The 25,113-nt window shown below is 35.2% G+C and overlaps 1 protein-coding gene across 1 annotated transcript; it reads right to left on the reverse strand.

Moving 5' to 3' along the window:
- Positions 1-235: 235 nt before the first annotated feature.
- LOC127873877 (uncharacterized) lies at positions 236-24,561 on the reverse strand. Its single transcript, XM_052417981.1, has 6 exons — positions 24,297-24,561; positions 12,125-12,354; positions 3,976-4,111; positions 3,219-3,485; positions 2,334-2,454; positions 236-1,928 (listed from the first exon to the last, which is right to left on the reverse strand). Exons 1-6 carry the CDS (start codon positions 24,415-24,417, stop codon positions 1,745-1,747), a joined length of 1,059 nt encoding a protein of 352 aa, XP_052273941.1. The 5' UTR covers positions 24,418-24,561; the 3' UTR covers positions 236-1,744.
- Between the last annotated feature and the right edge of the window lie 552 nt (positions 24,562-25,113).

A 25,113-nucleotide genomic window follows, 5' to 3' on the forward strand; every position in this document is an offset into this window, starting at 1 on the left:
ATAAATAGGTCCTTAATTGATCTTTTTTCATTTTCCGCTTAATTCAGTACGACCCTAACACCCGCAAAATGACGTGATTAACCACATTTGTCCAACTGTAATTTGGGCGAGGCCCATATTTTGAATGCTTGTTAACCCGTAGTGACTTGGCAACTCTTAAATCAGCGCATAATAAGAAGTTTTTATGGTAAATCATTTACTTTATAGCTGTTTTTTAGAGAACAAAAACACACACTAACATTGCAACATTTATTATGGAAAATTAAAACAAAGAATAAAACAGCAACAATTGAGATGGTTCTTAATTAGAGTATGGTTCCCAGGTTGCTCGATCAGCTCAAATTTCTCGTACGTTTGGCAACAAGAAATTGCCATTGCCAAAAAGTAACCCAGAAAACAAAAATCACATACATATAAATCAATAATAATTAATTATTATGTACCGGTAATCAATTTTCAAACAATAAATTAAATTATTTAATGGCATTGCTACAACTATGATTTTGTTTTTAAATTCGATCTCCATGAATATTATGTTAACAACAAATCGAATACTTTTTTCTTTCATGATAAGATTTTTTTTACTTATTACAGATTAGCACGAAGCAAGTATAAATAGCATACATTAAAAAAAATCATTACCCATGAGAACCAATAAAGTGAAGAAATTTCTTCAGAAACAGCTAAATCGCAAGGAATAGAATTTGCATGTATTTTGTACGAACCAAAATTTTATATGAAACAACACATGTAATTTAAAGAGAATGTAAATGTATATTTTCTACGAACCTTAACCCCCGTTCACACAGACGCCGCTTCTACTACGATCAAAGCATGGCCGAAAACGTAGCCGATCGTGACGAATCGCAGGAGAAACGTAGTTGAGTCTTCATAAGCGTGGTATGATCGCGGTAGAGTCTTCATGATCGGAAAGCTCTACGCTCTCGCCACGCTTATTTTGAACATGCTTAAAACAAGCGTAGCGGGATCGTGGCCAAAATGAATCGGTGTAAAGTCGTAAAAAGAGCGTAGAAGAAGCGCCGTAATCGTACAGGCAACGCGGAAGCATCGCGGATAGATCTTCATGATCGTAGTAAAAGCGCAGAAAAAACTCTGCGTGGCGTCGTTGTATGATCTTGAATGTCGCGACAGTAAACGCAGTAAGCGTTTGACGTAGGGGCATCGTAGAACGGTCACAATGAAGACCAAATTTTTTTTAATTGCTCGATTTAGACTTCGTTGGACTGGATCCTTTTTTTCAGATCGTGGCTTGATCGGGATGATCGTCGTTAAGTCGCAGCTATGTAAGAACGGGGGGTAAATTGTTTTTAAATTTGTCTATATACCAGAATAAAGCAGAATTCGTGTGTGCCTGTAACAAAAACACAACGGAAATGTTGCGATGCTGCCACGCGTTTAGTCGGTGGTTATTATCACATTTATAGTGTACTAAGAACGAAAAGCTTTTGCTATAATGAGTGCTTTTGCGTATCAATGGTATGTTTGGTATTTAAATTAAAAATAAATAAACAAAATTCATTCTTTATTTAAAATTAATAAATAGATACCGAGACGTTTATTCAAATATAGAACCACTTGATTGGCGTTTATATTATATTGATTTAAGGCTGATTTTCCAGTTTAAAAATATCCCATATCCTTACAATTGAGATGTAGTTATCAAGATTATTGGTTATTTGGAGTTCGCTCATTTTTGTTCTTTTATATATACATATATTGCACATTATTTAAATGGAACAATGCTGCTGGTCGAATATGTGATAAATTCTGATTGGTTGTTTTTCAAAAACTCCGTCTTCCCTTTCCCGCCAAAAACCGTCTCCCCGTACTTCCGGTTCGTACGCCTCAGGGTTCCATGGAAACGGTCGAACAAAATGGTGTTGAATCCGAAGTTACAGTGGAAATGCCTGCAAATAAAGACACCAATGGAATCACATTATTTTGCGTTTGCGTTTCGGGGGAACATAATAGTAGACTTAAGCTGTACAATTTGAAATAAACATAAATACAAGATTTGTTTTAAATTATAATATCTATGCTTATTTTTAAGTTTTTGGTTTGTTTGATTACAAAAGATTCTTATCTAACTTTAAACTCAAATAGGGCCTAAGCGTACTCATGTTTTCTTCTTTAAGTACACGTTAATTCATAAACAGAGATCTGTCCACACGACTACGGACGTTTTCATTATCAAATTGTATGGCAACTGAGGTATGACCAATCAAAAGTTTATTATATTTTATAGGCTCCGATTTCCATAAAAGATACGGTTCTTGTGTACGGGATAAGATGAATATTACGTTGCTAGGCACCTGTGATGGTCGTCATGGAACATGGAGGACGGTTGCCATGGCCACACTGCGTCCATCTTGATTCCCGAGTGGTCCATCATGCCATAGTAGTAGCCGTAGAGAAGAATGGGGACGAAAACGACTGGAAAGAAACGGTCTCCTGACTTTTATTCGGTTACTAAATATGGCATTATAGACATTGACAGGGTTTTATGATAGCTCGCTTTGTGTTAACTCATTGATGAATTTTCTAAATTGACACGTGACAATACAAATGCAACTGTCCAGGTAAATAGGGCATTATAGACATTGACATGGTTTTATGATAGCTTGCTTTGGGTTCACTAATTGATGAATTTTCTAAATTGACACGTGACAAAAACTAATACAACTGTCTAGGTAATGACAACAACTTATTCGCTAGTAACTGTACAGACTACATTTATATATAACCTGTGTGAAAATGGTACATAGAACAAATAACCTGCATGTAAAGGCACAATGAACAAACCACCTGCGTGTAACTGTTCAGAGAAAAACTCATCTGCATGTAACGGTACAGAGAACAACCCACATGCAGGTAAAGCTACAGACAGCAACCCACCTGCGTATAACTGTACAGAGAAAAACGCACCTGCATGCAACGATACAGAGAACTATCCACCTGCGTGTAACGCTTAAGAGAGCAACCCACCTGCGTGTAACGGTACAGAGAAAAACTCACCTGCATTTACAGTTCAGAGTACAAATAAACTGCGTGTTACGGGTAGAGGTAGAAACTTACCTGCGTGACAAGAAACAATAATAGCATCTTCCATACGCTCAATGGTGCAGATAATAACTTACATGCGTGTAAAGATACAGGGGACAACTCGCTTGCGTTTATGGACACGGGTAAGAACTCACCCGCATGTAACGGCACGACGAACACGGGTAACGCCAGTAAGGTCTGGTACACGAGGAACTCCAGCGTGTGCATGGCGGTTGTACTGTACAGCGTGGGGCTCCCGTACCGGTGGTGAACCTTATGCACGTGGCGATACAGGAAGGGGGTGTGGAACATCCTGTGCGGGTAGTAGCTGACCGCCTCGTTGTAGAAGAACAGCGCGGGCGCGGAGAGAAGCAGGTATGCCCAGCCGTACTCGTCCGGCCGCGTGTATAACGTACATTTACCTGACATTGAAAGACATGCGCATTTATGGTGTGATTTCCTTCATAAAATTATCCACAGTAAAACAAGACCTACAATTAGAAAATTAGTCGATTAGTTGAAACATGCAAAACTGTCCCTTTTGTGGTTCATTGCCATATATACATATTGGCAACATAAATGTTTGGTAAATATTCCAACCAAGTAAAAATTATAACAAAATATCTAGTTAAATAACGAAAAAATACCTTAAGCACATAGAAAGACATATGAAAATATTATGTGCACCAATGGTCATCGGCAAAGATGCTTGTGGATGTTTTTATTTATGCCATTACCACCAATAAGTATATCGTTCACTAAGATAAATCACTGGTGTTAACGACTTATTTGCTGGTGAAAAAACTAAGTAGGTCGTGGAAAAGACATTACTAACTAATTTGAACGACTTATTAAGTCAATAACGTAGAAAAAAAAGTCGCTGCCCCCCCCCCCCCCCCCCACACCCCTCACCTCCGTTCATGATATAACACGAGATGAATCCCGATGCGACGGAGCCTATGAGCATGTTGGTAGACCCCAAAAGGAACTCGTGCCACTCGTTAGACTTCGTGAGCCATCTGTCCGGCTGGCACTTCCACTGCTCCGGCTACGAACACAAGCGGGGATTCAGGCGTTTAATCTTTGCGCTTAATTAGCATACTGTGCTTTTTACCATATTTTATACGCATTGAATCGCCCCGCAACACGGGGACATACAGTATTGCATTTTCCAAAAAAAGAAGTATTAATAAAATGTCGATTAAAGATCCTACTAAATTTGCGATTTATAGATATATTCCTTATTAGTTTTATTTTTAAAGATGCATAACCAACATTTTGTTACAGATTTCATCTATATTTTCTTTATAGAAAATCTTTATGTTCAAGGTAAACACTCGAAAACATAATTAATATTTAACACATATCGGTCATGATTGTTGTGCTTTGCAGCTGATCCAATAAGAAAAAAGCAACTTTAGAAAAATAAATAAACGGTTGACCAAAAAATAGATAAACTAAACATTATTTGACAAACAAAATAAAATGTTCGGTAATGTCGGTACGGTGCATAAATAGAGATTGAGAGGAAAACGGCTAACAATCACATGAAGACTCGCGCTTACTGCGTTTTTTACTTAAAATGTATTTCTTATTGTTTCGTTGTAGTTTTCATCTCACGCTATTGCCATTCGCTCATCTAAATGTACAGCAGTAACCATTCCCATGGTAACAAACGTTGTTCGTTAGTAGCACTCTGCTTTTGTTGGGATTCATCATTTTAAAACCTACCAAACCAGACTGGAGCGCACGAGATTTAAAACGTGTTAACCCATTTATGCCTAGCGTCTAGAAAAAAGGCCTTGGCAAACAGCGAAGACCCAGATGAGACGCCTCATGATGCGGCGACTCATCAGGGTCTGCGCTGTTTGCTTAAAGGAATTTCTGTAAGAAATATTCTTAATATAGAAATTAATATACTAGACATCCCTAATTTTGGAAATAAATTGATCCAATTTAGAAGGATTGGAGAGCCCACTGGGCATAAATGGGTTAAAACGTGTTAAAAAGGCTTACTCATAGTGTCATACTGGTTGTGGCGTGTTGTTTTAAGAATCGATAAGACCGCATGCGTTTGATAACAACTTGTTTCGCAGTGGCAAACAGAGACCGAAGCTTGGTCACATCGCTGTAATCGGATTAGTGGAATTTTAAAACCACTCAAGCGTGTCTGCGAATGTTGCGTTTATCGCACGGCGGTTGACGCGGTATTTTTCACAAAATCGTCGAAACTATATACATGTATAATGTGTATATTTTGCGTGTTGTATTTTTCAAAATGAGTTTATACCTTATCACGACGGGTATGCGGATACTTTGATAACAGATGGCACTTCGATAACAGAGAACAACAAAAGCCACGCGCGAGCGGCAAGTTCTTCAGTTCTTTTTGCTTTTATGTTCTGTTCATGTGGTTTTCAGACACGAAACATTGTTTGGTCGATTAATGGTATAGCACTTCAAATTGCTGGAAAAACGGCGGATTTTGTACACACAAAAAAGATAAAATTCCGTCGATAATCATCATGATTTAGATGATCAGTACGTATTTCAACAAAATAAAAATACTTGGAAATAAATCAAGAACGTGCCAACTATTCCAAATAAAAGATCAATATGTCCATTAATGTTACAACATGTTACATTTCATTTACTTACGTAGTTGAGGAAATTCGAATGTTTAAAGAGTCGGATGCCATGGACACTTCTTTTACCGATCATCTCAATAACAATTGCACTTGTATTCCAGATTATTCGACACTTTTTAACAGATATAACACACTCTATTTAGTGAATCAGAAATGCGGAATTAGCTGTGGAATATTGTTATAGTAAGCAGGCGATAAATAAAAATCTATGTGCTGGCGTAAATTAAAAAAAAATATATTATTACCGAAATATGTGTTATCCCTTTGGAATATGATAATGATTTTGTATAAATGTGAATGATGAATGTGAAAATAATTCGATATGTCCGATGAGTACAGTCTATATGACCATGCACTTTCCAGTTTTCGAGTCACCCAACAGATGGATTTTCGCGTAGTAAACGATCTTCAACAATTTTAAATGACATTCTTTGTAGCGAAACGGCTGATCTAAAGCATGTATAATTATGTCCTAATGAAGGTTCTAAGGTCACTTACTTATAAAATACTAGATAGCATGTCACAAAATATCACTCTGCTAAAACTGCAACTTAGAGATAATATCAGCAGCGATGCAGGTCCGAAATTCTAGTGGAACTTTTTGGCTCAATGTCAGTAAAATTAGCAATAATGGAACAGGCGTTCGTTAAAATCACACGATAGTGGTGCCAAAGTTGTGTATACCCGTCGTTGTTGTCGTCGTCGCCCTGGAGGGCGGCGACTAGTTTGTAATGCTTTTTTTCGCTTATGGGAGAAGAAGTAATTTTACGGATCAATGTATATATTTTTGTTTTAAGAATATCTTGTGGTGATTTTTGTGAAAATTAGAGTAAATAAGTACTGTATTTGTGCCTATGAAATTTATTACAACATTTATTGCAAATAATGCAAAGCTAATTTTTTTAATTAATAACTGATCCACAACTGATCACAGGGGAAAGATCACAGGGACTGGGCAAATACGCGAAACTTTCTGGTTTTGTATAAAAACAAATGATGTTCTGTATAAAAACAAAACATAATCAAAATATATTTATTTTGTGGTTTTTCTAATTTGCTTATTTAGTGCAGAATCAATGTAGTACGATATTTGACGACCTTTCGCGCAAGCAAGTTTATTGGAGGGCGTAGTGGTACGAAAACGTACAATGTATTAGTTAATTTATAGACATATAATAACGATCGCTATACACAACTTCACCAAAAAGCAGTACATAAGTGAATGTCAGCCGGAATAGCTCAGTTGGGAGCGCGTTAGGCTGAAGTTGTTTACGCAACAGTCATCTAAAGGCCCCCGGTTCAATCCCGGGTTCCGGCACGAACTGAACGTTCAGCGGCTGACAATTTTTTCAGTCAGGTTAATAAATATAATAAAGCTTTATTTTATGTAGACATTTTAAAATCCATTTGACTACAATTGGACATTTTTATTAAAATTAATGGATGCAACGTGCAACGTGGTGACACCGTTAATTAAAATCGGATTTTTCTCAAGATTTTTGCCAGAATAGTAAACAATATTAATATTCGTATCGAATAGCATTCCCCGATTTTTTAAATTAAGGTCCATATGTCTTCGGAAAACGTGAACAACAAAATCGTACTCACCGTTTGCATCCATTTTTCGAAATTGCCACCACAACGGAAGCTGCATTGCGACATTTTACGCACATAACACGCGCGTTATGGTCCCAATGATGATTCCACCCCGTGCAAACTTTCACAGGTTTTTTATCAAAAGGACCCAACCCAAACTCTATATGAGCAATATCGAACCATAAGTCCAGAATTATGTCTCTTTGAGTTTAAAAATAAAAGTGAAAAACTGCTTGCTTAGGTGATTATGTCAACATTTTTTTTATCAGATTCTTTCCAAACTTACAATGTCTTCATATCAATGAGCATTTTTACCTCATTTAAAATGAGATACATCGGGACAATATGTCAAAAAAAAAATCTATTAAATTTGACAAAATAAACAATTTGCACTTGTTTAAAAGATTTCACAACTTTCGTCTGAATCTTTCCAAACTTGATAAGCGTTTTTATATCAGTATTACTCGAACCCTATTGAAAATGATGAACATCGGAGCAATAAATCTATTATGATCTTTTACTGAATTTCAAAGTACTGTGAAATGCAGCTTCTTTATACAATTTACAGTTTTCATTCATTTTTTTTAAACTTTTACAGTGTTTTCATATCAATGAGTACTCAACCCCTATCGTACATGAGCAAAGTAAGAATAAGAATAGAATCATATCCCCTTGAAGTTGAGAAAAATATGAAATTACGCTTACAAGATGAAGCAGATTTTTAAAGCCTACACAGTTCTTTTCCATTAATGAAAACTGCACACGGATACCAGTAAAAAAAGCAAACCAATGTAAATAAAATGAACTATGAAATATTTGGGAGTTACAACACAAAATCATAGATAATGGTTATTTAGGGGTTATAACACAAAATCATAGAAAAAAGGTTATACCAGTATCTTTTTCTATTTTGTTTAAATAATCGGCCAATATATTAATATTTACAGTAGAAAAAAATCGTTCCATGTAACTTAATTGGTGCCTTTTACACTGAAATTCCCGACGCCCTTTGATGCTTTGCTTCAATACTTATCTTGTTATTAATATAAACACAACACATTCTGCATATGACTGTACATATATATACATGACATAAGTATATGTCACAGGATGTGCGAATCGGAGTTAATGAATGTTACCTTTTATTCGTTCCTTTCCACAAATGACGCATAAACGATTTTATAACATATATAAAATTAATATCTAAATTTAAAGCATTAATATGCGACACTTAAATTACAACAACTGATATTTTCGTTAAATGGTCCTTTTAACAGATTTTTCCATGTATTGAAGTTTGTCATTAACTGCTTTATATTGATAAATGTAAACATTAGATCTGTAAAACTCCATTAAAAACTAGGCTCGAACCAATGACCTATGAAGCAAAAGTCTATTGCTTAGACCACTCGGACATCCGTGACTATACAATGAGTGATGTATTACCGTAATTACTCTATGTTTTCGGACACTTGAAAATAATTAATTGTTTCGTGTCCGAAAACTTAAATACGAAAAATATTCACAAAATACAGGTGTCCGAAAACTTAGAGTCGAAAATTGAAGTGTCAGAAAATAGAGTCAATTGTATCAACGACTACCGGTAATAGCACGCGCTTGTAAAATACCATGCCGTTCAGTAAAAATTACAATTATATATGTTTGCACTGCATTTAAATAATTTTAAATGCTTAATGTATTTGACAGAATGCTACTACAAGGTTGTACTTTGACCAACCAGTTCAAAGATGAGCATGTGATGTACCGATACTCGCTAGTATGAACCTGTAATTAACGCAATAACAAAGCAAACTATGAATTCTTTGTTTGTTTTAACGCAATAACAAAGCAAACTATGAATTCTTTGTTTGTTCATTTCAGAATGTTGTTGTCTAACACCTTCCATTGTTCGTAACACTTGCAATAGGGTGCATCACACTTTAAAGCGTTTAGTATTTGTCACCGTTATTTTACTGAGAAGGGGTAGTACCATTGCGGTAGATAATTGAACTGTTAATTGGCACTACCCCTGGTAATTGTCATAATGCTTATGCTATCGGGCGAAACCATAGTCTAATACCGGTTTACAAGGTTATTTACCAAATAACGGAAATGTAATGGTCCGTAACCCCCAGGCATGCACCTGTCATGTTTTATGATGTTAATCTGGTTGTAAACCCCCATGATCAAAGTGTCAAAACATGAACGAAATTTGGTAAAATAGCGCTGTAAAATATACCGTCCGAAAACTTAGAGACATAAATTATGGACGAAAACTCGTGTGTCCGAAAATTAAGAGTCACGAAAAATAATTATTTTTGCTAAAAAAAGGGGTGTCCGATAACTTACAGTGTCCGAAAACATAGATTAATTACGGTATATACTTTATATATTAAGCAATCTTCGTAGTATCACACAATATAACGACAAATCATTCTGTCGTTTCGCGTGGCAACGCTTTATAATTTTTTAATCGTCAAAATATGCATATAATGAATATTTTAGAGCATGGTAACTGTTCAGTTTTACTGTTTCCAAAATATACCATACCAACGAAAATTTGCGAATCTGAAACAATTTTTTATGTTGTCAATTTACCAAAACGTGAAAAGGTCCCTTTAATTAATTTTTGTTTTGATGTTTCACTTAGTCAGCTCACTATGATTTTACTGAGATAAGGTTTAAATGTAATTAAGCATGCTTGTTTGTATTGTTTCTGCTTTTTTTAATTTTCTTTTTACAAAACAAGATGTGACAATCATGAAGACACATGTATACCGCATTATTAACTCTCAATCGCTTTTCTCATCAGTATTAACCAGTATATACTTGTTAGTCTACTTTATTAATTAATGCGCAGTTTTTATGCAAGTAGCGACAGTTTTGATTTGGCATCTTATTCACCATGTATAGTGTTACTTTACATAGGGTTTTATGAAGAACAAATGTGTATTTGGCGAATGTGTATTTGCCGCTTTAGGGTCCCTTTGCTCCCGTTATCTAGAGGCCTGCTGTGTAAAAATAAACACAATCGTGTTAATCCACATGATCCGTTGTATTTTCATCTCTCTGAATCTCAAGTTACCACTAAAAAACAAGTTCATTTTGTAGACAATTATTTCCGGTTGTCACTTGAAATATATTACTCCAAAAATGAGCATTTTAATCGTATTTAAAAATTGCACTTATAATATTAATTGTATACTTTAATAGTAATGCGATTTTTGAAAACAAACAACGACATTGGTTATGTTTCACATGTGTATGTAAATACGATATGCATAGATTCCAAATGTGTCGCGCTTGACATTTCAAATTGATTCGTTCTTCAAAATGTTTGGTAAGAATAGCCATAATATACATACATTCATTTCAGGTAGAAGATAAAACTCGATTATCAGAGTGCCAAATTTGTTGAAAGTCTCTGTATCCGAAGTGTCCTATATCGGGAATCAAAGTATTCGCAACTTCATGAATACCACCTATTAAAAATGCTCTATCTTCGTTTACATGTCATTGAATTCTACCAAAATTTCAGTATTTGAAGCACATTGATTTCTCCACGTGCTGGAATAGCAAACAATTTCTTGCAATATTTCTAAGTAGTTTTATTGTGTTGAAATGTTTTCTGTTCACCCCGTTTATGCTGTTTTTCGACCGAACTTTCTATTTTTTGGGCACAAATCTACCATTTTACCGTGATTTTTTTTTCTTTCCAATATAATGGGATACACCATTTATCAACTCGACCACGTACCTTGTCCCAAAAACAACTCTTAAGGACATAACTTTTGAAAAAAAAAAAAGAGGAACTTATCTCTCGCGCGTGGCCTTTGTTGTTCTCTTTTATCGAAGTGCCATCTGTTATCGAAGTATCCGCATAACCAGCGTGCTTATGTGATGATTGCTTATGCCACCAAAATGTAATAAACTTGCTCATGCCGTAGTCAATAGAAAGAGCTCATGATAGCTCGTATCCATGTTAACCATGTGACGTTCGTACCAGCTTCTCCAATCACGGGTGGTATTGACCTAGAATGGACCGCCATTCGTTCCATGGGCCCGCTCATTTCAAATAATGTTGACGTTGTCAGTGGCCGCTGCTTAACATATTTATGCCCAGTGGACTCTCCCATCCTTCTAAATTGGATCAATTTATTTCCAAAATAAGGGATGTCTATTATATTTATTTCTATATTTAGATGATTTCTTACAGAAATGTATTTAAGCAAACAGCGCAGACCCTCTACGCTGTTTGCCAAGGCCTTTTTTCTAGACGCTAGGCATAAATGGGTTAACACATCTTTGCGATCTTTTTGACACGAATATGTGTGGCTATGCGTTCGGAAAAATGAATGAAAATTTAATTTACAATTTTTATACTTAACAGTTTCAATTTAAAAAAAAACACGCGATCCACGCATTGTTGTGTTGCGTCTACCACAATCCCCTTACCATGACCGGAAGGTTTCCATTATTTCAGACGTACGATCAACGTGCGACTATCGCAAGTCAGCAAGTCAGTTAACAGAAGACGTCGTAACTTATCTGTAAAGAAAATTAATGTCTCTCAGAGGACAGATTCCGAGCAAATTAGCGTGCTTTAGAGCGCACGGTGGTCTCACGACGGGTGTTTCACGTTCGACCGACGCACAAACTTAAGCGTATTCGTTGATGTCAGTTGCCTCGGTTGCAGCGACATTGCGATCGGGAACAAACGCACGGACGTTTGACGTCAAACACACGTTTATGAAAAAAAAATCTCGACGTAAGGGCGTTGTGACCGATGTTCTGAGATGTGTAATAATAATACGCACCTTATCTTTTCTATTCTTGTAAAAGTAAAAGTCGAAACTCATGCCGATACCCCAGAACGTGCAAAACGAGGTGAGGACAGCAAACGCAACATAAATGGGTAAGTCTTTAAACCACGTCCCCATCGACAGAGGTCTAAGGTGAGACGTGGAGCTAACTGTGACGTCAAACGTTGGCATGACGTCACGTAGGAAGTCCTTTCCCAAATATGTGGCAACTAGGAACCATTCGCCTACCAAAGATAAGAAATAGTTAATATCAATAACACCAGTCAGTAATTGAAATAGAATTATTTGTTCTTTCACCATGAAACACAACATGTATTTTCACGCCTTACAAGAAATTTGCACTTTTCCTTATACTGAAGCCTAGAAATGAGTGAACCTAAATGATGCATCAGATAGCTGAAAGCGAAATTTCAATGTCAATGTGATAAAGATGTCGGATTTATGTAAATATGTATTCGTACACGCAGCATTCGGGTGCGTGTTTTATTGTTGAATATACGACTATTCTATTACCTCATACTTCCGTGGAACAAGGTCATTTTTGGTTTACGGAGAACTCATTAAAAAGTTATTGAATGGACATATAGTAGGCGCGAGGTTGATATTGACTATTACACTTAAAAAAATAAGTGTATATACATTCAATATAATGAACAGGCTCTGAATTGTCTTCAAATATATGCGTTATGTACGTTGCGACAAAGTACAAAAATAACAAAAATATATACACTTAAAGGGATCTTTTCACGCTTTGGTAAATTGACAAAATTGAAAAAATTTGTTTCAGATTCGCAAATTTTCGTTTTAGTTATGATATTTGTGAGGAAACAGTAATACTGAACATTTACCATGGTCTAATATAGCCATTATATGCATCTTTTGACGATTTTAAAACCTAAAAATTATAAAGCGTTGCAACGCGAAACGATTGAATAATTTGGAGAGTTCTGTTTTTGTCGTTAAATTTTGTGAAACTACGAAGATTGCTTATATAAGGTATAAAATACTTGAAGTATGTGTACTCGGCGGAATAGCTCAGTAGGCTAAAGCGTTTTTACTTCAGGACTCTGGCAGGACTCCAGGGGTCACTGGTTCGAAACCTGGTCCGGGCAATGTTCTTTTCCTTTTTTTAATTTTATTCTTGATTTTTTACTGGAGCTTTTACGATCCAATGTTTACATTTATCGATATAAAGCATTTAATGAATAAGTTAAAAAATGCCAAAATCTGTGAAAAGGCCACTTTAAGTACATATGATGTTTATGGAGGATTTATTTCAATTTAAGGTAGCGCACCTCTAATGATTTCCCGCGATTTATTTTACGATCATTGCCGATCTTAAATGATCGGTTATTTCCGAGATATGCATTATATTTTTTTCAAACTTCGAATTTTGATATGTGTTTACATAATTCATTTAGAATACATTATTTTCACTATAAATATTGACTTTGATACAATTATCATCAGAAAATACGATTTCGCGATTTCTTCAAAGATAGACGAGCCTTTTTAATTGTTTACTTATGGATATCTAATTTAAGGTGGCACTGACATGAAGTTGTCATGGCCGAGTGGTTAAGGCGATGGACTAGAGAGCTTTTGGGATCTTCCCGCGCAGGTTCGAATCCTGCCGACAACGCGTACTTTTTGCGACGCGTTTTATTTCTTTTCTAACGTACTTTGATTTAATATAGCATATAAGCTATGTTTATTGTCAAATATGTTGAAAATTGTAAGAACATCCTACAATTTTTAAAATTAAAACAACTTTATGGCTAAATTGGGTAATTTACTGCTGAAAATACGAATGATGCATGTTGCATTTTTATTTTTATTTCAAAAAGTAAACGGTAAATCTGTCTATTTCTTGGTATTTTTGCTGTACAGTAGACTCTGCCAATATCGGACTCTCTGAATACCGGAACTCTCCCAATTCCGGACGGTCGGGCCAGTCCCGTATTTTCTCCTTCTATTTCTTTGTTAAAAAATGTTGAATAAACCGAACTCTCTGAAAACCGGAAACCGGACGGGTATCTCCGTAAATTTGGTCATTTTCAACGTAAAATACATTGAGTATACCGGACGGTCTAAATTCTCAAGATGCCCGAGGCGTGAAAATAACAATACCTAGTCAGCACAACGAGTGCGGTGTCACACATTTTGCTCGCGCAATTATCGATAATCGGATTAAACATACCATAAAGGTGTCAAGTCGTTACCGCGCTATGGGAGTCCGATTAAGTAATGTAAAACAAACTGTGAATGTCTATAATAGACGTGCGGTAACACCAAAAAGTGATTGACCCGATCGTTTTATTAATTATTTATTATCGCCTATGATAAACAATTTAATTGAAAAATTAATGCACGCCGTTGCGACGATCACTTTCTTGTGATCTTCTCGGGTATTTTCCGTTAGAGGATAAGATAAAGCTCATCACGGAATCAACTGCTCAATCAAAACCATCTCTGAAGGCACTCGGCGAGCGCTTCAAGATCGGGAAGTCAGCGGTCGGCGAAATCTTGAAGAAAAAGAACGTCTACCAGGAGATTTTGAGATTATGAATATCTAAAAAAATAATTATGACGCTGTTTTTTGCTTGTGTGTATGTTTTTTGAAATGTGGTACATGTATGTATTGAATAATAAATCGTGTATCTACAACAATCTTATTTGTGTCGTCACTCGCCTATATGACAAATGCCACGTACGTACATGTATAAAGCACCACGCTTACTTTGGGATTAATCAAAACAAGTCGGTATGGATTTTTTTTGCTTTTAATCGATTTAAAACACATTTTTTTAAGAATGCAATTAACATCATCAGTACTTGCGTACAGTTATCACATGGTACATGTAAATGTATATAGTTTGTTTTATTTTAATGTGATTCTGTACACAATGCATACCATGTATATTTCGGCAATATGAAAACTCTTGGTAAACCGGAACTCTCTGAAAACCGGACGATCAGGCCGGTCCCGAGACCGTCCGGTTTACAGAGAGTCTACTGTATATAGTGTTTCTATAAAAAAAAATAGTTTTTAATATAACTTAAATGATACTATTTTGAATTTTATGTCACTTTGTTTTTAACCGACCCAATTTTTACTTGGCTGAAATCACTTACATTTCATGGCGCTATTCCATAGATAAAAAATTGTAAAAAATAAATGTCTGTAAAAGAATACTTATTTTATCTTGTTTAAACTTTAAACACCTTTACTGTGTCTGTACACACCAACTGCATGCCCATATTTGGAAATCTGAATGAATTATGGAACTTTTATATACCCCAAGGGTGAAAATAAACTGGACAAAAGCCGAGCGTGAGGGTGGGTTTGAAAAAATCGGTATATTTTTTTAAAAAGCATGGAAAGCCTACCTACAAATTTGCATGTAGTTCAGTGAAGTGATGCTGATTAGGAAAATAATTAATTAAATTATATTTGGATATGTGCGTAAGTACATTCAATGCTGGTTTCTCACACACGTTTTTTAACGTAAATGTTTTATTTGAACCTTACTCTTAACATACAAATCCGAATGTGTAAACTGTATATATATACATTAGAATAAGAAATAGAAGTGCAAGTTTATATTTGGAGCGGAAATTACTCTTCTTAGTGATTTAAGTAATCGTGGTTCTTGTTGAAATGCTTTGAACAGCAGCAATCAATAACGTTCCTGCTAAACACCGTATTTCTTTTTGCAAGAACAGTCGTTCTTCACATTTATGGTTTATATTATCAAAACATGCGCTTGCATGCATAATCCTACCAAATCTGGTAGGATTTTCTTGTGATGGCATAGATTGTATGTGAGAGCATGGAAGGACAACTCTGCGTTGAGATTGATCAATCTCCACACAGAGTTGTCGATCCAAGCTCTCACACACAATCTCTGTCATCGCGAGAAATACATGTGGAAATTTAGACATAAAATTACATAAGAATACCAAAGGGATGGGTCTCGAAAAAATTTGCCACGCGACATATATTTTCGCGATGCTATTTATGAACTTGAACAAATCAAAAACACTTTGAAATATGCTAAATCACATGTAAACACATACATCAGGAAAAATTATATCAATGACATCATAATTGTGTAGCGAATCGCACTAAATATTCTCGCATTATTTGTTTTTCTTCGCAACCGTTCCTGAATTAAGTCATTACTCAATTATCTCCCCTGAATACTCATCTTCAGTGGGTAGAAGCCGAAGACTGGTTCACTACATATAGTGACAGTCTTTACTAAACACATTTTTCGTGAACATAACCCGTCTTAAATATATTGCCGAATCTCATATTACTGTCGAATTTATTTGCTTTAATCTTTTCAATATCTTATTGTTATTATTATCCTGACAAATCACAAACGCTTGTTAAAAAATATTTGTTTTAAGCACTATAGTTGGCATCTCTATTCTTCCAGTATTCTCGCGGTATTTCAATAACGACACCCTTCTGATTATTTGTCAGAATTCGTGACGCATTTTCCATTCGTTCTCAGAAAAAGGTTTTACGTGTGACCATGAGCAATATTCTGCTAAGTTGTCGTTGTTATCCATCAGAAACACATTTATTCACAAAATTTAAAGATATTCCGATCTCACTTTTTAGTCTTTTAGCTTAAATTTTTAACGTATTTACACCACGTCTGCTCGCACTTTACCGATATCCCGAATGGTTACATATCACTATAATAAGTTTAGGCCTAAAACCACAAAATCCGATACCGTTGGATTTTCGTACCACAATCTTACGTAAAAAAATCTTTCAGATTCGAAATCAACAAAAAACATTTATAAATTGTCTGCATTATTGATCAAATTTTAAGATATTTGTTGTTTTTCCGTTTTTAGAAGCTGTTCTGCCAAGGCAAGAGCTGGACATCACACAAGCCATTCTATCCAGCAAAACTGACAGTTTTGGTTTACAGAAATCAACAAAGGAGGGATTACTGAACTATCCAAATTTCCAAGCTATACACACAGTTATTTTCTGTGGTGATCTTTATTGGTTCTGTTGGTTTACTTGGATGGAACATGTGTGAACTTTTATAGAAATTTGAAAAGTCTATATCTGTCTATCTATAAACAAAAATCAGCTATGGTAATGTATAATAAGATCAGATGTGCACAGGGTTGTTAAGTTAACAATTTGAAGGCAATTATGCTGAAAAAATATGAAAGTCCCCATGCAAATTTAGTTTGTATATCGACAAGTGTCTGCCAATAAATGTCAAACTAGTAATACAAAACTTACCACAAGTAGGTTAAAGCACCAAGTACCTGTTGTGATCATTTTTAGTAAGATAACGTAATTCTAAACAGTAGCAAATAGCTTGTTTAGTAAATGCATAATGCAATCAATATGATTTTCGTTCTATTGTGTAATTAATAAATTGGTTGTTACTTGTTAATCCATGATAAATGTTCATGGCTAGTACAAAACCAGCATTGTTAATTTTGTAAAAGGTAATAAAATAACACCAGTTTGTAATTTCATATACGTAAATATTCTTGTACTGTAGGTTGATGACAGTGTTTTAGTATTACTTATTTTGTAACTATTATTTTATGTGCAAATAAATGATGTGAAATGTTTTGTATCTCCACACAACACCACATACCTTTTTATATATGTTATGTGTTATGTGTTATTTGAATGTTTAAAAAAAATGGATGATATAACATGATGCATTCTAATATTTCATTCAAATTGTAACTATAGAGCTAATAGTATGCAGTTTAGACTGTGATTTAAGAATTGCTACAAAATGGCTAGTTTTTTAGTGGCGACAAAATTTAAACCATTCAACAATAGTTTGCGAAAGAAAATTAGAAACCTGCAAGATACCTGTATTTATTAAATATTTAAATTTCGAAACAAGTATGTTGTTACACATAATTATACATTGATAATAAATAAGAAGACAATTAGCGTTGTTAACGTTTCCCAACAGTAGAAATCATTCTTCTGATGAAGTCAGTGGTATACAGACGAAAGCTCCAGGCATGGCTTTCAATACGTAGTGTGTGTTATTTGACAGTCTAAAACTTATTGGATTAAAAAAAATCCTGTCAAATTTGTCAATCAAAATTGATTTGACACATCACATGATTTTGTTAAATCAGTGTATTGTATTCTAAATGCAACTGCTTTAGCAAGCTGTCAAGTTGAATTGAGACATTTGATGAAACAAACTGTTTCCTGGGTAGAACCAGTAGTTAGTGTCTATATGACGTACCATGACGTCGAAAGTCTACAAGACCTACTAGGTAGATCGAGAAATGTACTTCGACGTACAATTTTCACCGACCCTTGAGTGTTAGCCAATCAGAAGACACCTTACATCTGTTGCTTTTAGAGATATTTGACTTTGAACATTATTATAATTATTATTTATACCAAGTTATGCGACTATCGACCGCTTACTCATAGATATTTAGCGTATTTATTAAAAATTATTATTATTATAATTTATACTAAATTATGCGACTATCGACCGCTTACACATAGATATTGTGCGTATTTATTGACCTGGCGTGGCGGAATTAACATCTGACCTATGCAAGTTATGGTTTTCACAAAATACGACCAACGGGGAGGTTATTATACATTATTTATCCCGTTAATTTTTGGTAACTGTTTGGTTACCGTTGGGAATTTCCTACACAGTAATGCGCCGGACGGTCGTGATACTCCGCCCCGCATGATCAATAAATACTCACAATATGCTGAATAATTTTAATTTTAAAAAAAGATAACAATTGAATCTTCTTCAAATTTGTATATATGCTATTTCAATCTTTGGCATTCTGATATTTTTATTCATTTTGTCCTCAATTAAAAAAGAGATTTTAAACATTTATTATGAATAAATCTGAAGGGAAAGCGGCTCAAGAGACAAGTTTTTTGATTGGCTGTTCAGAAAATGTGTTCGTCGAAGTACAAACATGTATTTCGAAGTACAAATTGTACTTTGACGTACAAATATATACTTCGAAGTGTATTTTATATGTGTATGTCGACGTACAATTATTGTACATCGACGTACATTTCTCTTTTTACCTTGTAGGTCTTCTTGACTTTCAACCCAAATGGTACGCCATAGTATATCTTTAGGGTTATCTTAAGAATGCACCCACTTAAGGGATCAATACCACCCGGTACGACTCGAGTTAGTCTGTTCAACAGGACTTAGGTTAACGGAGTTAGCCTGTACGGACAGGCAATGGTATTACCATCATACCATTTGGTATGGGGTTAGCCTGTAGATAACCTGGATAAAAGATCTATAAATAAATAAATAGTTTATTTATAGATAACGAAGGAAAAGGGATTAGGTCACGGTATCTCGATCTCTCGATTATTTATTGAAAATAATGAAGAAAATCGTCCTTTTAGGTCTTGAACTTAATACATATGTGAAATATGGAATGCAAATATTTATTTTATTCAAGGCAATTAGAACATTTTAAGATTGAATATAATAAATGCTAAAGTGAATCTATCTTGTTACCGCGTGGTTTAATTGTAATACCTGTGAAATGTACAATAGATTCATATTATTGAAAAACACTATGCATTTGTTGATACATGTAGTGAAATTATATTTAAGTATGCAATAGCAAAAATAATAACAAACAAAAAGTATGAACGTAAAGTTATTTAATTTTTTTTTTAATTATTTACCCATCTTATTATCTAATTATTAATTAATTCATTCATTTATCCTTCCATCCGTCCGTCAGTTCGTCGATCCGTTTGTTTGTTCGTTTGTGCGTTCGTGCGTTTGTTTATTGTTTGTTGGTTGCTTGGTTCGTTCGTTCTTTGGTTCGTTCCTCGGATCGTTCGTTTGTTTGATCGTTTGTTTGTTCTTTTGTTATTTCGTTCTTTTTTGATTTTGGTCTTTGTTTAATTCTTTTTTCGTTTGTTCGTTCGTTCGTTATTCGATCATTCATTTGTTCGTTCGTGCATGTATTTGTTCATTCATTTATGTATTTATATTTTAAACATTTTTGTTTTGTGTTTTGTTTTAATTTAATAATTTTTTCGTTCATTCATTCATTAATCTTTCCATCCCTTCGTCCGTCCGTTTTTTTCCGTTACTTTGTGCGTTCGTGCGTTTGTTCATTGGTTCGTTCGTTTGTTCATGAGTTCGTTCGTTTGTTCTTCCATCCATCCATCCATCCATCCATCCATCCATCCATCCATCCATCCATCCATCCATCCATCCATCCATCCATCCATCCATCCATCCATCCATCCATCCATCCATCCATCCATCCATCCATCCACCACCTCCCTCCCTCCCTCCCTCCCTCCCTCCCTCCCTCCCTCCCTCCCTCCCTCCCTCCCTCCCTCCCTCCCTCCCTCCCTCCCTCCCTCCCTCCCTCCCTCCCTCCCTCCCTCCCTCCCTCCCTCCCTCCCTCCCTCCCTCCCTCCCTCCCTCCCTCCCTCCATCCCACTCACACCCTCCCTCCCTCCATTCCTTACTTCCTTCCTTCCTCCCTCCCTTCCTCCCTCCCTCCCTCCCTCCTCCCTCCCTCCCTCCCTCCCTCCCATCCATCCATCCAGCCAGCCAGCCAGCCAGCCAGCAAGGCAGCAATGCCAGCCATTTATTCATTCATTCATTTTTGGATGTATTTAATAATTTATTAACTTATTTTGTGTTCAACCTTTTAGCTTTTTTAATCAATTAAATGTTTTAATTTTCTTTTTAAATATATTGTTGTAACAAACATACACAATAAAATAAAATTATAAAAAACGTTCTAAATTGAAATAGTGTAAATTACTAAAATTAAATAGAAAAACATCGGTGAAGTATCATGGGTGCTTTTCACAGTATAATACAAGTTTAACCTCTCACAGACGAGAAAAACGGTCAAGGCACGTTATTAAATAACTTAATAATTTATGCGCAAAGTTGGTTCCTATCACAGCACATACTACATTTGAAATAAACAATCGCTTGCAAGACATCTATTTGGACAGAGATGCAATTATATTCCTTTATAAAATACGATTTTTAGCCTCAACTTATCTGTTGACTTTTAAGTAAGATATCATGTGCCTCCATAGGATGCTTATTAGTTGTTTTATTATTTACTTTATTATATGTGTCGTCCTCAGTTGTCTCCAGGTGTCTAGAAAATCACTTCTTTGATGTCATCTATACTCTTCAATTAACAAGTCAACGGCGCTATTTTCAGACGATTTTTTATTTCAAAATTGGATTCCATATTATTTTGGCCGTGCTTTCTAAACAAACATGTGTCAACAATAAAACAGCGGAAGTCTACACTGTGTATTAACAACCTGCTGTGGTGATCCCTTTCTTATCTATTTGAGCGTAAAGTTATCTGATATAGATCAGACATCGGCCGGCTATTAGTCTGACTTAAATTGGTTGTGATCCCTAAATCTTATCCATTTGAGCGTCAAGTTTATTCATATAGATCAGAAATCGACCGGCTCCGTTATATATTAGTCTGACTTAAATTTTCTGTCGTAAAGTACAGGTTAGATTGGCCAATTAAGAAACGCAAGTAGTCAAACATGTGTGATTAGAATGTAACTGCGTCTAAATGAAATACTTAAATACCATATAGTTCAATTTTTGAGAACAGACGTATGCTACATACATAATATGCCATATGACTGATATAAGGATGCATATAACAGTGCTTAATGTAGTTCAAGTTATATGTACGCACACAAGTGTTTAGTTTGATTACACTTTTGCATTCATTTACTTGATACTTCCACTATGGTTTTCTTTTCCGGCAAATACTATAATTAAGTGTATAAAAGTGCACGGGAAATATGATATGCCCTTTTTAATGATTTATAAATTATATCAGCAGGACTTCAAACTGTCATACGTAAATATACAATACACTACATAAAACATTTGATGTGTTTGATATGCGACTTAAAACTTAAAAAATCAGTAATTTAAATATAACGTTTTATTTCAACCTTAATTTTCACGATCGGGATATGTACCGAGCATCGTTAAAAAAAATATACTTTTTGCTACCATTATCGTAGTTTCATAAAAAAAAAACACATATTAAAGAGTCAATTGCTTAAGTAAATTAACAACTATAGTTTTTATGTAATTTCGTATTAAATCTTCAAACTAAAGACAGTCACACTTCAGATAATCAATATACTTTTAATATAATTGAAACAACGAAAGAATTAAATAAATAACCTGTGGCATTTGTTTTCGCAGTCTCGTATTGTTAAGCAATAGAAATTACAGTTATCACCATTATTAAAAGTAGCTTTATCGCATTAAGGGTCCAATAAACAGGACAATGTAGCATGACACACCGACATCAATCACCCTGTCGGCATGATATGTCATAAGGTACCCAAGGCACCCTTCCTCCTGCTATGTGACGATATCACCAATCGATTTTTGTAACTTCATTCAACATGCACTTTGTTTTAACGTGGCAGCAATAACATAGTATGCATTTAATATAATACAATACAAATAATACAAAATAGATAAAGAAATGAAATATAAAAAAAATTAAAAATGATGATAATGATGACGATGATAATGATGATGTTGTTGTTGTTGTTGTTGTTGATGATGATGATGATGATGATGATGCTGTTGATGATGATGATGATGATGATGATGATGATGATGATGATGATGATGATGATGATGATGATGATGATGATGATGATGATGACGATGATGATGATGATGATGACGAACGCAGAAAAGCTCGAACGCACAAACGAACGAACGAACAAACAAATTGACGGACGCATGAACGAACGAACAAAATAACAAACAAGCGCACGACCGACCGACCGACCGACCGACAGGCCGGCCCGCTCGCTCGCTCGCTGACTGACTGAGTGACTGAGTGACTGACTGACTGAGTGACTGAGTGACTGAGTGACTGACTGACTGAGTGACTGACTGACTGACTGACTGACTGACTGAGTGACTGACTGACTGACTGACTGACTGACTGACTGACTGACTGACTGACTGACTGACTGACTGACTGACTGACTGACTGACTGACTGACTGACTGACTGACTGACTGACTGACTGACTGACTGACTGACTGACTGACTGACTGACTGACTGACAGAAATTACGAACGAACGAACGAACCAATAAACCAATGAACAAGCCCACGTACGCACAAACGGAACGAATAGATAAATACATAAATAGATGAATGAATAAAGAAAGAAAGAAAGAAATACATGAACGAATGAATAAACGCATGAATGAACGCATAAAGGAATGAATAAATAAATAAATACATAAATACATAAAAATACCTTAATACATAAATAAATACATTAATACATAAATAAATGATTGAATGAAACCCTGTTCTGCTTACAATAATTTGATTATTATTTTTGGCATTTCACACTTAAAAATAATTAAACCATAAACAAATCCCTAGTGTTTTCAAAATTATTAATCTATTCACTGTCAGTGTGCAATATATTTAATCTTAAAATGTTCTAAATTCATTGATTAAAATATAAATTTATAATCAATATTTCCATTCTTTATTGGTTTAAGACCTAAAAAGGCGTTTTTCTTCATTATTTTCAATAAATAATCGAGAGATGAAGATACCGTGACCTAATACCTTTTCCTTCTTAATCTATAAATAAACTATTTATTTATAGATCTTTTATCCAGGTTATCTACAGGCTAACCCCATACCAAATGGTATGATGGTAATACCATTGCCTGTCCATACAGGCTAACTCCGTTAACCTAAGGCCTGTTGAACAGACTAACTCGAGTCGTATCGGGTGTCAATACAGAGACCTCCCAGTGACTAAGCCAGTTAGCAGACACCCCATCCACTATACCACAGCTTTAAATTCCTGTGGCTAGAAAAAATAAACATAAGATGCTAGATCTTTATGCTAGAAACATGTAACTCTCTCTTAGATTGATTTTTTTGGATGCATTACTTAATTATTGCAACAATTATAATATTTTGAACACAATCATGTCAATATATTTATTAAAAATACGTGGTTATAAAAAAAAACTTAAAAAGCTTTTGCCCGTAAATTAGGTAGCACCTATAATCATATTATATCTGCATACGATTACATAAACTCTTACCTACCTCTTGCTGCAGTCGCCAAAACAAATACGCCGACCATAAATACTCCTTTACTAAGTAGGTCCCAAATGTTCCATGATGATGTTAGCTTCATACCCTCTTTATGTGCATTTGTCGTCTGCATTTCTAAATTGTGATCATCCGTAAGTACTTCGAGATGTTCCTTCTTACATAATTTCTATACCGAGTTTAATTTCACAATATTCAGATATTACCGAACTCATATACATGTACTTTGAACTTTAATTATAATGCCAGTAGGTCAATCAATGTGTCGCCGATAAACAAGTAGGGCGATATATGTATATCATAGTTTATAAATAGCTACATTACAATGTGAGGCATATGGAAATAAAATATGAAAATTATATATTGTCTTTATGCTTCCTTGGTTTTGGGCGCGATAACAGTTCTATTAATGTTTGGTCAATATTTAAAATCACGAAAGGAGACGTTCGGTGTAGACAGTACCAACTTTAAGTATAGCTCGCCAGTCGCCAATACTCAACTGACACCATACGCTATGCATGAATATATCAAAATTGCGCGAATGCCTCCTCTACGGTGGCATAAAGGGGACATAGAAAATATTTTATGTAACGGTCTCTATAACGTGCACGCGCGATAGCTATCACGTTCGCACGCGATAGCTATGACGCGCGCACGCGATAGCTATGACGTGCGAACGCGATAGCTATGACGTGTGCACACGATAGCTATGACATGCGCATGCGATAGCTATGACTATCTCACGGTGTAGAAGCATATCGGTGGCCTTCCTGTCAAAATGCTGCCTCTCTGTTCATTCTTCGCTGCCTCT

Source organism: Dreissena polymorpha, chromosome 1 (genome assembly GCF_020536995.1).
Source record: "Dreissena polymorpha isolate Duluth1 chromosome 1, UMN_Dpol_1.0, whole genome shotgun sequence".
NCBI classification, from domain to species: domain Eukaryota; kingdom Metazoa; phylum Mollusca; class Bivalvia; order Myida; family Dreissenidae; genus Dreissena; species Dreissena polymorpha.

Coding starts and splice junctions, on each gene's coding strand:
- LOC127873877 (XM_052417981.1), bottom strand. CDS start 24,417: ATGCAGACGACAAATGCACATAAAGAGGGTATGAAGCTAACATCATCA. Junction 4,112..12,124: donor ACAAGAATAGAAAAGATAAG/GTGCGTATTATT, acceptor TTGTGTTCGTAG/CCGGAGCAGTGGAAGTGCCA. Junction 1,929..2,333: donor TTCCATGACGACCATCACAG/GTGCCTAGCAAC, acceptor CTTTATTTGCAG/GCATTTCCACTGTAACTTCG.